Source organism: Gallus gallus, chromosome 13 (genome assembly GCF_016699485.2).
Source record: "Gallus gallus isolate bGalGal1 chromosome 13, bGalGal1.mat.broiler.GRCg7b, whole genome shotgun sequence".
Lineage (NCBI taxonomy): Eukaryota > Metazoa > Chordata > Aves > Galliformes > Phasianidae > Gallus > Gallus gallus.
In genome coordinates, this window is record NC_052544.1 from 11773940 (window position 1) to 11789111 (window position 15172).

Below are 15172 nucleotides of genomic sequence, written 5' to 3' on the forward strand. Positions count from 1 at the left end.
AGCAATCTACATTCTGAGTTTGGAATCCGGCAGCTGACAGCTCTGCTGGAATTAGCTGAAAACCTGGCTATGCTGAGGTTGATGGGAACACTGCAACAGAGTTTTCTGAGGCCACAGTCTCACCCTAATCATAAAATCATATACAGAAGAAGTAAAATAACAGCACAGGTGATATTGTTTCTGTCTTCCTGGCAGCCTGGAGAGCTATAACTCCATATTCATAGAATGACTCAAGAGCCTTTGACTTAGCTAGTGTGCTATGAAAGCAGGAGATAATACACCACCTATTCTCTGCATGGGAACGTTATGCTGATCCAATTCCCGTTCTGCCATTTCAGAAAACAATGTCACATAAGAACCTCCCCTCAAAAACACACAATACAATACCACAGTTGGTGTGAGAACACAAATTATCCGGGTGTACAAGGTTTATGCTTCCCAAGACAGGAATAAAACAAAACAAAACCACACAAAAGAATGAGTCAAGCCTTGGAAAGAAAGCTGCTTCTGCAAGAAACGGCAAAAATAAAGAGCACGGGGTGCACCAACGGAGAGAAGCTGGCTGGTTGTCTGAGCACACGCTGAAAGGTGGGAAGAAAAGGGCACCGTGGATGAGTCCAGGGGGTTCTCTGCATGAGAAGGTAAGTGAGAGGATGAAAGCAAGGGCAAATAGTAACTCAGGAAAACATTAATCCTCTGTACTGCAAGCATCAGCTGCCACTGTAGCAGGGACTGACTGATCTACAAAAGATTGAGGTGGCTAGAAAGGTGCTGGGATCTGTGTATGTGTACATCTTTTCTTGCACAATACAGACCAGTCCTGCCCCTCCTCATCTTCTCAAACATTATAGAGTAATACAGCAGACAGCACTTTCCAATAGTGGCATTTCACAGGGGGACAGGGAGTGTGTGCGCTCATTTTCCTGCTGGTGCAAGAGTACACCGATATTTGACCCAAGGACACAGATTGAACTGAGACCAAAAACTCCAGCTGACAGTCTGAAGCTGATCTCTGTACCAGCAGGACAGAGGAAGAGGAAAAAATCCACCCTTTGCTGAAGCAGAGAGCCTTAGAATTAAGCAGTATATGCTGTCTTGAAAACAAGCAAACAAAAGACAACAGAATGCCAGGTCTGTTTCAGTGTGGGCAAATGTGAGCTGCTCCTTCATTTCTAACCCAGAAATTCCTATTTGGATGGACTGAGACTGCCAGCATTTATGGTTAGGACCTCAGTTAGAAAGTTTGTTTCTAATTCAAATTTTCCTTAATTCTTTTTCATCCCCACAGTATGCTATGCTTCCTAGTGAAGTTTTTGCACACATTTAATCCAAGGAACAGGTGCTTTATTAATGGAATTTGATTCATTCCCTGGTTAAATGCCTTCTGAGGTGCAAAAGACTCACAGTTTCTGTGCTGGCTTGCCTTCAGTCTGAATATTTCTTCTCTGAAGGAAGCACAGCCAGCTGATGACAGAAATACATACGATCTCGAAACAGAAAGGCAAGAAGCTCCTAAATAAACTTGTTTATTTGCAGTCTCTCAGCAACAGAGCCCTGGATTTTAAAATAAATGCAGAAAACCATACAGTATGAGTGGCCAAAAAAAAAAAAAAAAAAAAAAAGAATACATTGGAAGAAAAAGGAAATCTGCTCCTGGTGAGGCTTGAGAAGGCCAGAACTGATGCAGCAGTTCAAAAACCAACAGCACAACACAGTACTGCACCCACAGCTCCCAGGCAGAGGAATGGATTCTTTGTTAAAGCTGAGCTGTACATTTGGCACAAGTCTGAATTTGCATTAAATAATAAACAGTGCAAAAAGAGTTAGCCCATGTCTAAACCCAGAGTTAAATTATCTGACCATGTCCCTCAACTACAAAATCTCAGTTTGCTTCTAAAAGTAAAACCGTAGCTCTAAGCTCACCAAGAAATGTCATGGCTTCATAAATTCTATGAACAAACCTTCTATTCTTGCAATTCCAGCAGAATTATTAAATCTATCAGCCACAGATGAATGTATCAATTTATCTTAATTTCTGAAAATATACTGAGCCTCTTTCAGCTAAAACTTCATTTTTCTGTTGCACAATGAAAGAAAAAAAGAGGGTCTTTGCAGAGATTAATTAAAGCAAATTTATCCCTCCATAAATTACCGTCTCTGGACTGAAATAAAACACAGCGTGTTTCAGAGAGGATAAGCAAACAGATGAATGAAGCAGTCTTATTTCCTGCAGATCAAGCAGCACGGCTGTCTGCTGTGGCACCAGAGACAAAGGGCTTGCCCTGCCGCTGTCATCACTCTTGGAAACCAGCACTTTCCAAAAGGGCCGAGGAAAAGAGGCTGAATACTGTCACTACCCCTCCTGCAGAGAATGACATCGTTACACTATTTCATTACATGCAACACAAAGAATAAATAGCTCCAACTGTAATGACATCTCCATAGAGGGAGCCCTCCTCTCTTTCTGCTGCTGTTACATAGGACAAGGGACCTCCGCCATGGCTTTACTACTGAATTTTGTGAGCAAACAATGGAAGAAAAAACTTTGCTGTACGGTAATACATGGTACATACACATAGTAATATGGTTTGCCGAATAGAATTTAATATGCTTTTGAATTGCACAGAGGCACTGAGATCTAAGAATGTCATTTTGTTAGAGATCACCCATGCCTATTTGTCAGGGAGACAGATGAGGAATTTCAGCTGCTGAAGCTAAACTGCACACTGTGCTATCATTGCTCCTGCCTTCTGGCCCCACACCAAGGCCAACTACCTTAGTTCAGCAGCATTCATACACTGATAAGTTTATATATTCAATTGCTGAAAGAGAAACCACACAGTGGCCCAACAGAGTTTAATGTGGAAATCTTTACTTAATTCTCTACAGGCTATGGGAAGGACTCCCACCACCAAAGAGAAGAACAGCCATGTGCCTTTGGTGGGGCATCCCAGTGGGCTCCCTAAATGTATTTCAGAGTGTCGTACTCCAAGATAACATAGGTTCCAGTGGTCTTTGTGGGTCATAGTGGCTCACTGCCATTAGTGTGCACTTTTGGTCAGCTGGCTAAATTATTTCAGAGCCCTCAAACCAAACAGTTTGGACAATCAGTAATAGAACTGTCCGTAAGGCAGACAGATAATTATATGAAGCTGTTGCCAGCATAAGTGTTATTATTGCAATTGCTGAGGATTTCTCCCAGAGTAATTAATAGGCTCCGCTCCTTGCAGCCAGGAGTCAGATGGATTGACTACAGACAGTAAGTTGCTCTCAGCTCTGGGAACTCAACCTTAGGATGGAGGCACTCAACCAGGCAGACAATGAGATGCTTGAATCTCTTTCACTCAAGGAGAGCATTTCATCTTCTTGCTAGAGTGAGTGCAAAAAGCCTACCAGTAACAGATAGCTCCACGCAAGCTGACTTACCCTTGCTGGGAAGAGCATATGCATCTGAAGCTGTGACCACAGAGCAGGGACACCCCAACTAATGCTCCAAAACTGACCCTCACAAATGACTGGTGACATCAGCGCTGTCTCTTCTGCACACTATCTTACTTACTCCCAGATCTTTTGCCTTTAGTTGCACGCAAAAGCAAGGACAAGATAGAACATTCACATTCTGAGCCTCAGAACAGTTCTTACTTTTCAAAACAAAAGGAATTTCCAGAGAACATAGCTCACCTTAAAGGATATTTCATACTGCTCTCCTCCCCATATCTCCAGACCTGCATCATACCCTCCCAGCTCCCAGAACCACTTTCTATCGACTGCAAACAGTCCTCCAGCCATTACAGGAGACCTTAAGGAAAAACCAGACTCCATATTACAAACATATTCAAAGACACAGATCTCCAGCTAAATATTTAAAAAACAAAGCAAGATTTCACAAATATTCTTTCCATCACCCAGTGTTCACGGTGCATTTGAAGTCCTTTAGGAACGAGCAATTGTTTTTGCATTAGCTATTAATTTCCCAGTTGCAAGTGGAGGACTAGACTAGGCTCCTTTCAGAACCAGTAAATGCCTCTCCTCCAAACAGAAAGAGTTCACCATTAAGTGACAGGACAGAACCTCTCCCAGAGGAACCCACACGCTGCACTTGTGGTGTTCTCTGTCTCAGTAATACGATCAAGTCATTGAAATTGGCCTCAAAAGGTGTTTGTGGGTTGTTTTTTTGTTGTTGTTGCAGAAGTAAAAAGGACAGCAGAACTGTCTCAATGTTGGCAAGCACAGCAACAGCAGAACATAACTTGATCACAGATTTACTTCTGCAATGCACTGCAATCATCAAAATTGCTGTAATTATTCTGCTAGGTTTTCTTCTCCCCTCACCTGGGAATGACATATAAGCTGCCACCAGTTTGTTGTTTTTGGCAGAGCACTAGGGATACTAAGTTATGTTTGAAAGATCTCAGTAATAAATGACCGCATTAAATGTTATACATTACAGTTTCAAATGAAATGTTAACTTCTGCTGGAATTAAGGTGGCAAAAAATAGCAATGAAAAGGAGAGTGTTCACAGCTACTACACAATGCGTTTCTTTTAAATCAGCAAAGCAAACAGCTGCCAAAAAGCAAGTAGCTCACAATCAGCTTCTGGCTGCTAGCACACTGAGGTGTAAACCAACCCCGTAGCAGGGTGTTGTGTCGTTTAGCCAGCTCTTAGCACACTGCATTTTAGTCACTTACTCAAAGGGATCACTGGGATCGAGTTTCTGTAACTCAGGAGGAATAGGGATCCTCTTGTAATACATCTCCCAGTCAAATGCACCTCGCATTGCATCTCCAGCCTGAGTCTCATATCCAAAGTGGTCATGATCAATAACATCAATCATGGGACAAACGATAGTCTTGCGGTTTCGGGCAATGCGATCTGAAGATTGGAGAAACATGTTAGAAAACCTGCACCAGTTGGTTCTTCGACCATGAAAGTATAGCAAAGAGCATCAAAATATGCAGTTGTCCAGATACAGCTTTTCTCCCTTTCTCCCTTTCATTCTCTTTTGAGCAGGTACTTCAATTTATATCAATTTATCTGGTGTTTCTGAGATAATTGAGATATCCAAGCTAGAACTATTCAGACAAAAACATCAGGCACTCATCCTATTGTGAACATCAATCTGAGGCAGAACAGAAAGACACAGCTGCACCACCACAGATACTTCAACCACCAGGTTAAAAAAACAACAATCCTGTAATTACTTACTTAGTGGTCCTCATTTTAACGAGCGACCGCAACGTGAACCCTTTCTGCACTGATTCCAACGGAGGGCAATAACCCATTGTACCACCTCGTTTTAATTGCTGTGCCAGAATCTGGCAGGAAGTGATCCAGACTAATGGCATAACTGCTCTCAGCAGGCTCCAGAAATGCAACGCACCTCCTCCCCTCCGCCTTTTCTTCCAATCAAATAATAGACGACAGGATTAATTCCTGCATAAACATCTGGAACTTCTTAAATACTTTATTACCAAGTAGGTCTCCTGTTGGAAGTTAACTTTCAGAGCAGAGGCGACAAACGGTGTTTCGGCTTCCAATGCACGTCGAACAGAAATCCTTACTATGCTTTAAAACTATAAGCACACCACACGTGTTCTCATTTAAATGGCATTTGAACTAATTCTGTCCTCCCTCCCTAGGGCTCAAAAAGCTGCAAATGTTTTACACTATTGCGAAAGCAACATTACTGTCATCCAACAGTCCTGCTGACAAGTCTGACTTCTTTGTTAAACCTCAGAGAGAGCTGTAACAGGTCACTTGCAAAAGGGTTGTAAAGAGTTTGGTACTCTGTTGGGCAGAGTTTCTTCTTTCATACAGCATCGTATCTGACAGCAAAAGTGAACTAGATACTGCGAGACACCCACTCTAAATAACATGGGTAAAGCAGCAGATACAACTGGGAATCCCACTGAATCTATATGAGGGCACAGACCACAAAAAATACACCCCTCCAAAATAAGCACAAAATCCAGTTGGCATCATCCCACCCAGCTGAGCACTGCAAGAACAAACAAAAAAGGGAGCTTGCCACTTAAACAGACACCTCCTCAAGGAGCACCTGGCTAAAGGTGGTGCTGGCCATAGGCACAGAAGGCACCACGCTTGCAATTAGTCATCCTTGGAAAGAACGGACATTGTTTAAGTGATGCCTCCTCCTTAAAGATGAAGCACTGCCTTGGAAAGGACTAATCATTTCCACAAATACATGCCAGCAGCCATTACTCAAAAGAAGTATTTTCTACAGGCTTATAGACTATGAAGTTGAATATGGTTTCACAGGAGAAAAAAAATGGAAGCTACTTAAAAACTGTACATAAAGATCTTTTCTGAAGCATAAAGCAATTACTCTGCTGAGTGACCACGTAATAGTTTACTCTTCTAACAAGCTGTAAGTTATTTAATATTTCATTTAGTGAGGAAATATAAGAAGAATATGATCTTTGCTCTTTAATTAATCAAAGCTTATTACAGGACCATTGTACAGCCTAGCACAGAAGAAAATCTTGTGGTAAAGGTTGCAAGTTGCCAACACTTTACTTTAGTCTTGTGGTTAAGTGTTGTTTTTTTTTTTCCCCTCCTTTAAAGATGTTTCATGTTCTTTTTGTTCACTTAATCTCAGCACAAGAAGAAAACAGCAGGTGGAAGTAAAATACATTCAGCGCTGATATATGTCACCACCTCTATAGCAGTTCAGCCATGTACAACACGACACCACCATGCTTACCTAACAGAGGTGGCAGCCAGTTCACGTTGGCCTCGCAATGGGAATCCAAGAAGGTGATAACATCTCCTATTGCCACAGAGGCCCCCAGCATCCGAGTTCTTATCAGCCCTTCCCTCTTCTTGGTTCGGAGGATTCTTACATTTGGGAACTGGGCCATATAATCTTCCAGGCGTTTCTTCAGGTGTTCTGTATGAAAAATGAGAAAATAAAACACTCACAAATGAATTCTTAAAAATGCAGTTCCCTTCTTTACCAGAAAAGAATGCCTTGGGAAATAGGATCTGAATGCTTAACAAATGCACTAATAGGAAAGACGAAATAAGAATACTTTGGTTGAAATCCAAAGTTTAAACATAACTTCATAATCAAGACTTCTGAAGATGCTCTCAAACTTAAGGAGTAATTAAAAAAATAACAATGAAGAACCAGGAGAAGAAGATGGAGGAGCGCAGGGTGAAAAAAGAACGCAGCAGAGAAAGGGAAAAAGGAAACAAGAAGCCAGCAGAGCTCTAGGAGAGCTCTATCGGAACAGACTGCAAGGAGTCACGGGCATTCTGCAGAAAAACATAATGTAGCCTAGAAGAGATGCAGAACAATTCACTTTTAGGAGTAAACTGCACTCAGTGCATTTAAATTGTGTTTCGTTTCTTCAGAGCACAAAACGTGACCACCCACTCATGCTTAAATAAAAAAACAGCAAAAGCCCAGCCAGGTACCCTGCAAGGCAAGCACAGCCGCCCTGTGTATTCGGATTGCTACAGAAAATGCTTATCAGAGACATTTGCATTTAAATATGGGAATATTTACGTTACTGAAAAGGGACTGGAGCCATGTTTGAAATTGTGCACACGCTTGCGGTCACCATGAATAACAAGGATTCAAACAGGAAAACTGCAGAGAAAGATGACTGAGTGATCAAAACAATGGGCAGCTTGTTTGGATGCTGAAATAGAAAGCTTGGTCTGCATAAAGACTGAGGGCACACAGCTGTCTTTACATCAAAGAGAGAAACACCAAAGAAAATCCTAAAAATAGGCTCAGAGCTGATGCTGGCCTGGTTGCTAATGGGTGGATGTTAGCAGCTGAAGTTCTGACTTACTTGACAGCAAAGCCCATTCCCTGTGGCCAGGAGCTGCTCATTAACACATTGTACTACCCACTGCCATCACATGCAGATCAAGGAGATGAGCCTCTTTCAGCAAAAGCCAGTCCGTTCTGTCCAAGCAATTAACTAACCCTAAATCTCATACGCTAAAGGGAAGCCACTGTTCACATCCAAATAACCCCACAGGTTTATTTGCATTGTCCACAGGGAACAAAGCAGGGGCTGTGCTGAGGTGCAGCACGTTGCCCATGCGATGTGCAAGGAGTGCTCCTCTGCTTCCAAGCAGGCAAGAAAGGCAGGGACTGAAAAGGCAGATGGGGTGAAAGCATTCTCCGTCTGGGTGCCAGGGAAGCCCAGTACTGGAATAGCTCCTCAGAAAGAGCAGAAGGGTAAACAAACGTCACCAAGTCTCGAGCTCTCCTGCATGGTGCTGACCCAGTAATTATGCTTTAGCGTTTTATCTACTGGGGGAAGAAAACAGGCAAAATCCCTATGCCTGCCATATGTTCTGCACATTCCCTTTGAAGTAATCATCACCTGCCGTCAGTGAAAGATAACCCAAATCGACTTCTTTGCTTTGGAGCTTTCCTCGCAAGCTCTTTACCTTTTTCAAAGCTTTATTTAAAATTCCCCAGGATTTTTTGCTCACAAATGCATTTTAGTGTTTTGCCTGACAAATCTAATTGTCCCATGAAATCTGCATAGGTTTGCCTGCTCAGTAAAGCCTGCCGTACTTTTTGCTGCCTGGCACACCTTTCCTTCATCCTTTTCAAGTCTTTTCTGAATACGTCTTTGAAAGCAGCCAGAAATTTTGTCCACTCAATTACAGGTTTGTGAAATAAGAGGTTTCTGTAGAGACGGGATCCATTATTACTGCAGCTGTCTTCCTCATGAGGTACTGGGTAGACTTGAAAAGCAGAAAGAAAAAGGGGGAGAAAAAGAAGAAGGAAAGGCCACCACCACTGTTCTCTAACATCACAGAACATCCTTTGCCATTGTTAGCTTATCACAAAAGAGAAAAACAGCCCTGACTTCACGCATAACCCAGCGAAGCTGGAGCTATGAGGTATGGCTTAGTAAATCCACCCAAGACAAGTTCAGTAAAAGAGCAGCTGCTGGTGTTCACTGTAATGAAAGAAGGGAACGGTCACAGAGGATTTGGGTCTGAGCTGGTTTCCCTCCCAGTAACCACAGACACAGCAGCATTTGCAAGATCAGATCCCACAACACTTTTCTAAACCAGACCTACAAGGCACAGGAAAGTCTGAAAAAAATCCATGGTTTCAAAACAGTGGAAAACATTCATCTGCCTATTAACATACCTACTTTCCCTTAGTGAGGTGTGATGGACTTTCAATCAATTTCACAAACAAAAACAACCCCACAACAAAACGTATTTTCCAAAGGCAAGGTTTCCTCATTTCTTCCTCCCCCCACTCTACTCTTCTCCCAGCCTGGCCTTTGTGAGCCCCGATGGAAGATGTTTGTTTCATCCTTTTACAGATACTATCACAATTAAGTCAATTTTTTTTGCTTTTAGAAGAAAATCTCACAAAACAAACAAGTGGCATTAACTACTACAAAATTTTATGAGCCTTTAAAAAATGTATTATGGCATCTTGTCACACTGAGTAATTTTTATTACAAGAGCAATCTTCTTTAATGAAAGTTGTTAGGTGAGCTGGATGGAATCCAATGGCTGTGCCTATTCTGGGCAAAGTGATACAGCCCAAACATATAAACGAAAGTAAGTTTATCTGTAGATTAAAAACTAGGCTGATAGCTTAATAACACACTTTGCAATAAACTTGATATACAGCGTATACATTCACAGTACCAGTCAAGAACTACTTCAACTACCATCAGCCAAGAAATATTGTCGTCTTTATTTTGAACTGTAAATATAACTCTATGCTAAGAAAGAAGAGAAGCTTCAACAGTAAGAAGGGGGACAAGGACAGGGGAGCCCAGGGATTCTTTTTGATAGCTTAGAGGGGTAAATACATAAGAAAAAGGGCAACTGAAGCTTCTGCAGCATAGGACCAGCTGAAAGGCCACTGATGTCCCAGGCTCCACAGGATTAAATTGTTCAAACAAAGCAAAAGTTGATGTATGTCTTGATATGTGCTCTCACTGCAAACCATGCAGCCTGCCCCTGTGCAGCACGCCTGGATCCTCCCCACTGCTTTTGCTTCTCAGTGGCTCAGTCACATTCTCATAGATGCTTGTATAAAACCACCAATAGGTTTGTAGTTTATTTTGACTTGCTTAGTCTTGGAATTTATTTTGACTTGCTTAGTCTTGGACCACAGTTAAATTCCCACAAACATCACTGAAATGATTCAACAGTCCTCAAGCTTAAGTCTTTTAACATCATTTTGCCCTCAAGTTAAACAACTATTTCTCTGTAGAGCTGCAGGCCACTGTACTGCCACAGCTAACAGAGGAAGTCTCACCTCTTTTCTGTCCTTTCTGCTCTCTCAAATCACACTCCAGGACGCAAAGCACCTGCTTAGAAGCAATTGCATATGTACCTTCCCTACAGACAGCCACAAATCCCATTGCTGTACGCAGCTCTGCACATGTCCCTCACTGGGCAGACTGGATGTGCATGGCACAGGAGGAGAGAACTAACTGGAGCATCTGCAGTTTCCTTTTAGCCAAACAGGGCTGGTTCCTCTTTCCTGGAGGTTATTCTGGATAGTTTCCAAACACCAGAAGTGTAACTGTTTGCCTGGTATTTGTTTACTGGTTATCCCATCCCTACCCCCTACAGGCAGACGCGCTCATTTAAGATTACAAATGAGCCCATTCATCTTTTCTTAGATACTTGGGCCTAACGTGCTGTTTAACAATTTAAGAATGAATTATACTTCCTCCCAAATCTATCACAACGTGCAAGCCAGGCCTCCCCAGAATAGAAAGCTCTACATCATTGAAATTAACTTTTCTCCCTGTTTTGGTACAGATGAGTAATCCTTTCAAGTAGCAAAATGTGCTGTTATCAAAACAGGCAGCACTTACATTGGTTTTAATTTTCCTTCAATGTTTTCAGCCTCTGATCAGTGAAGTTTGGGAGGATAATAAACATTTAATAAATTACACTGTGAAAATCAGTCCCAATAATAGCAACTGATTAAGCTGATCCCAGCCTTCTGAGCAGAATCTTCTTACAAGCAAAGAAGAAAAAGGCCCGGGAAGAGAGAAAATTAATATCTGTTGCTTGCCTGACTACAGTTCTGTGGTGGGCTGCCTTAAATGCCTGATAGCTGTGCAGAGCCGTGCAGCTCCACAGCCCCTCCTGCATCAGTGTTGAGGCTCAGCACTGGGGGAAACAGTTCTGTGCACAAAAAGCAAGAGCTGAAGCTGTAACACCTCACTTGCTAATACGTCCTTCCCGGGGGAAACGGTCAGCCATTTTCATTAGTTTACTCTTCTCGTTTCCAATTTAATTAAATATGAATCAAAATTAAAGAACTCTTTTTTTTTTCCTACTCTGTTGATTATATTTGATCTAAAGAGGTGATTTTGTGACATTAATTTCCTTGTTGTTTGCTTTTGACGTCAGAGAATATTTTGCTGACATACACACTAGATAGCTGTATTTTGGGGCTATGTAGCTTTTGTAGCTGCTGAAACAGGAGTGAACTCTTTGCAGCACACTTAATATTCAGCTCAAGATAAACGTAGCCATGGTGACGAGCAGGAAGGGCATTACTGTCCCAAATGCTACCTTTAAAGTGGGGAATCTGTGCCCTCAATCTTAATCAAAACTACTTCTTTGGCCTTATCTGGTTGCTTACCCAAGGGAACGTCCACATTCCTGCTCAATGCTAATGTACTTCTACTAAATTGATAAACACTGCATGGGCAGAGGAGAATGCTGGAAATCGCTAAGACATGTCATCACCCCATTGGCATCACCACTCCCAGCAGAGGCTCGAGTATGCACCTCACACTGGTTTACAGTCCTGCAAACAACAGATGCACAGAGAATGTGTGAAAGTGAGCTGCTGTACTTGAGCTACTTCTACACTTGGTTATCTTGTCAGTGTACTTTCACTGTGGATAGTGATGTACAGAGTAAGGTATCATAACTAGGGCCTAATATCTATGACCGATACCAAAATAACCCACCCAACTTGTCATCAGATGGAGAGATGCACGCAGGCTTTTAATGCAAGCATTAAGACATTGTATGCTGAAATATTTTGGAACAAATCAAAGCTGTGAGATTAAAGTCTTAGAAGTTTGCCAGGAAAAAAACAAACCACAAACCCAAAAGGCAACAAACCAGCCAGTCCTCAGAGATTCAGCTCTGCCTTTATCAGCAACACTCATCTAAGAAAGTTCTTGGCCTGAAAGTATTTGCTCTGTGCAAAACAACAAAAAAGGAAAGATTCCAGAAAGTGCAAGAATTCACAGAAAAGTCTATTCTGGACTTCTGTCTGTTAGAGATGATGCTATTAGGTCTGAGATGCAGCCCACTTGAAAGTTGTTTTGCTTTGGTGGGAATGCATCCCTTTCGAGTCCAAAGGGTTTGCTCTCAGGTGTCTCTGTGAGGAAGGGTAACAATGAAGGCTAAAACGAACAGCACAGACCTACAAATGTTGTACTTCAAGGCTGCAGCCAAACAGAATATTGAAAAACATAATCCTTCATTCCTACAATAACGCCCATTAATAACAAACAATGACAAAGCGAAATGTTTGCGCTGCAGTCTGTATGCCAGAGAACGACAAATGAAAGATCTGGCAAACAAAAGATGTTAGCAATATGGCTGTGGGAAAAGTACACAAATATTTGACTTGTAACAGACCCCCAGCATGTCAGAAGTACATTCTACAAACTCAACACTTCACTCCTTTCTTCCAGATCCCTTTTACATCAGTTCCCAATGCTCTTGTTTACTTTATTGGCACAAAATACAACTATTACAGTAAGTTGTTGACATCTGCCAGAAAGGTCACTATATCTATTAAATCCTGATGCACAAATCCAGGGCTTCTCACAGCTGTGCTGATACCACAGCTGTAACATCCCATGGAAAATAACCTCATACATTCATTTTAGCTGGATGTCATACGGGAGAGGGGAGCACTGATAGCTGGAGGGATGCTGCTTGGGCACTGCCCAACGTGGTGAACTGCCACACTGCACATGCTTAGCTCACTGTTAATAAGGCCCTCCTGACACTTACAAATAGATGTTATCTCGAGAGAATGCCCACACTGCTTCTTCATTGAAAATACATCACTGCAACCGAAGCTATACAGAAGAGGAATATGTTTCAGATTATCCACTTTTATTTCTAAATTACAAAAGCATTATTTTCCAATTTTCTCAAAGTGCACAAGTTTCCCCTTTTACTAAAGTCCCTGTATCAGAACAGCAGCTTTGTCAATACCACCCAAAATGCACACCTCAATAGCAGAAACCATGATTACCAATACGAGTACTGGCAGAGGGTGTTCGAATCACATTTCTAATTAACTCCTGTAGAGAAGCAGCTATAAAGCATTGAAATGCTGATTTGTACCGCTGCTGACATATCTAGATATTTTTGACTCCAAGCAGATGAGGACACACACCTCAAGACATACTTCAAGGTGAAGAGAAGAAAGTTAAATCTGTTTTCCTGCAAACTTCCACTAACAGCAAAGTACACACGTAGGGTTTTGTAACACTGAGCAGTACAGTCAGATTTATTTAATGAGCTGTAATGGAAAGCCTGCTCCTCAATTATTTTTTCTAAACTTCAGTTTACCAGACATCCTTCACTACACAATAATTAGCTCACAAAGAGGTCACAGTCAACTGGACCCTTTCAATCTACCTCATCTTCTTTCCAGAAGGATCCTTCAGCAGCAGCAACTGATCTCAAAGCAATAAATACAAGAAGATGAAAAGTAAACTAGTTAGTTAATTTAAGCTGCCACTTAAAAAGCTCAAGGAAACAACTACAAGGGGCTCTCAAGTTCTTTACAACGCTAGAGAATACGCTTTTAATACTCTCCAGCCATTGCTTAATGAACACCACAGGTTTTTATAGCCCTTTATGAAGTTACACACAAGAAGAGAAATGGTGCTTAACAATATTAAAAATGATTATTCAAATATGAAAAAATTAGAAAAATGAATCCCATCCACATCTCACTACGAATCCAGAGAAAGCTGTTACTAGCACATCTGATGTATCTCACAGCCACAATACTTGGCCAGAAGTAGAGAATAAAAATTACTTTTTTTTATCATTAACAAAAATTGGCCATCTGTGCTGGGCCTGATGCCACTCCCCTTGGTGCTCACTATCAAATAGAATACTGTGTAGTCCACAGACTCATTGCAATGGTACAAACGCTCTGCAGTGGTAGCTCTAATTCACACAGGCGTTTTACTTACAAAAACCACGTGCAGACTGTGGATCACAAGCACTCAGGGGCCTGAATCCTCTTTTGCTTTTAGTAGTTGTGTCACTATCTCAGTGAATGCTATTCACAAACTCAAGCCACGTCCCACCTGGAAAAATCACACAGGTATTTGTGACAGCCTTAGAACTTGGCCACAGTCAGGGGGCTGCTTACACTGTGATGTTCTGCACTTTGTGGAGTTAAACCACAAGAAAAGGGACCACACTCACACAGCAAGTATCAGCAAGAAGCCGAGCAGATTTGTGATAAACCTTTTCTTCCAATGAAAGAACGAAGTACATTTTTCCTCAGACTTCCAAGCCTCTACACCTACAAGGACCAACCTGCCACCACTTACCCAAGGGGAGATTCTCACTGACAGCCATTTTCAAGGCTGTTATAAAATCTAAGCAAATCTGGGATGATCTGCAATGAATGCCAAGGGTGAGAACTTAATTTACAAAAATAATCCTTTTATAAGTTGTTTGAGACTACAGGTAACCACAACTTCTACTTAACTTCAAAGAAGCATTAAGAAAAGGTTGTGGAAAATCAGTTGCCTAAGAAAAGTTTGTTGCTACCTGCCTCCCCCTCAATACTTGAAGGTTAAAAGCTTTAAAAGAATCATATTCAAAATTCAGTAAGAAAAACTGTCACCACTTTGTCCTAAGTACAGTCACTGTTTCAGAGATGTACTCACCAGATGCACTTTCGTGCATTTAAGAGGGAAAAAAAATGACTTTTACAATGCATGTGCCTAAAGATGAAAAGATAATCTCTTTAGCTGCATAAATCCTTTACTGTTCCATTTAAAGATCAAGAAGAATTCAGGTTTTAAACCCTTTCTTTTATTTCAGATGCTAAGAGCATGATTTCTTTCAATTAAAGCCTGGCAGATATGGTTAATGGAACGGAGTTGTATTTGCTACAC

General features: G+C 41.6%; 1 protein-coding gene across 1 annotated transcript in view; it reads right to left on the minus strand.

Annotated features, from left to right (window-relative positions):
- GALNT10 (polypeptide N-acetylgalactosaminyltransferase 10) overlaps positions 1-15172 on the minus strand; it is an 81793-nt gene that overhangs the window by 14772 nt on the left and 51849 nt on the right. Inside the window, exons 5-7 of the mRNA XM_046900446.1 lie at positions 6727-6912; positions 4691-4874; positions 3682-3799 (exon numbers count right to left, since the gene is read on the minus strand). Coding sequence (XP_046756402.1) covers positions 3682-3799; positions 4691-4874; positions 6727-6912 — 488 coding nt within the window. The remainder of the gene's footprint in view (positions 1-3681; positions 3800-4690; positions 4875-6726; positions 6913-15172) is intronic.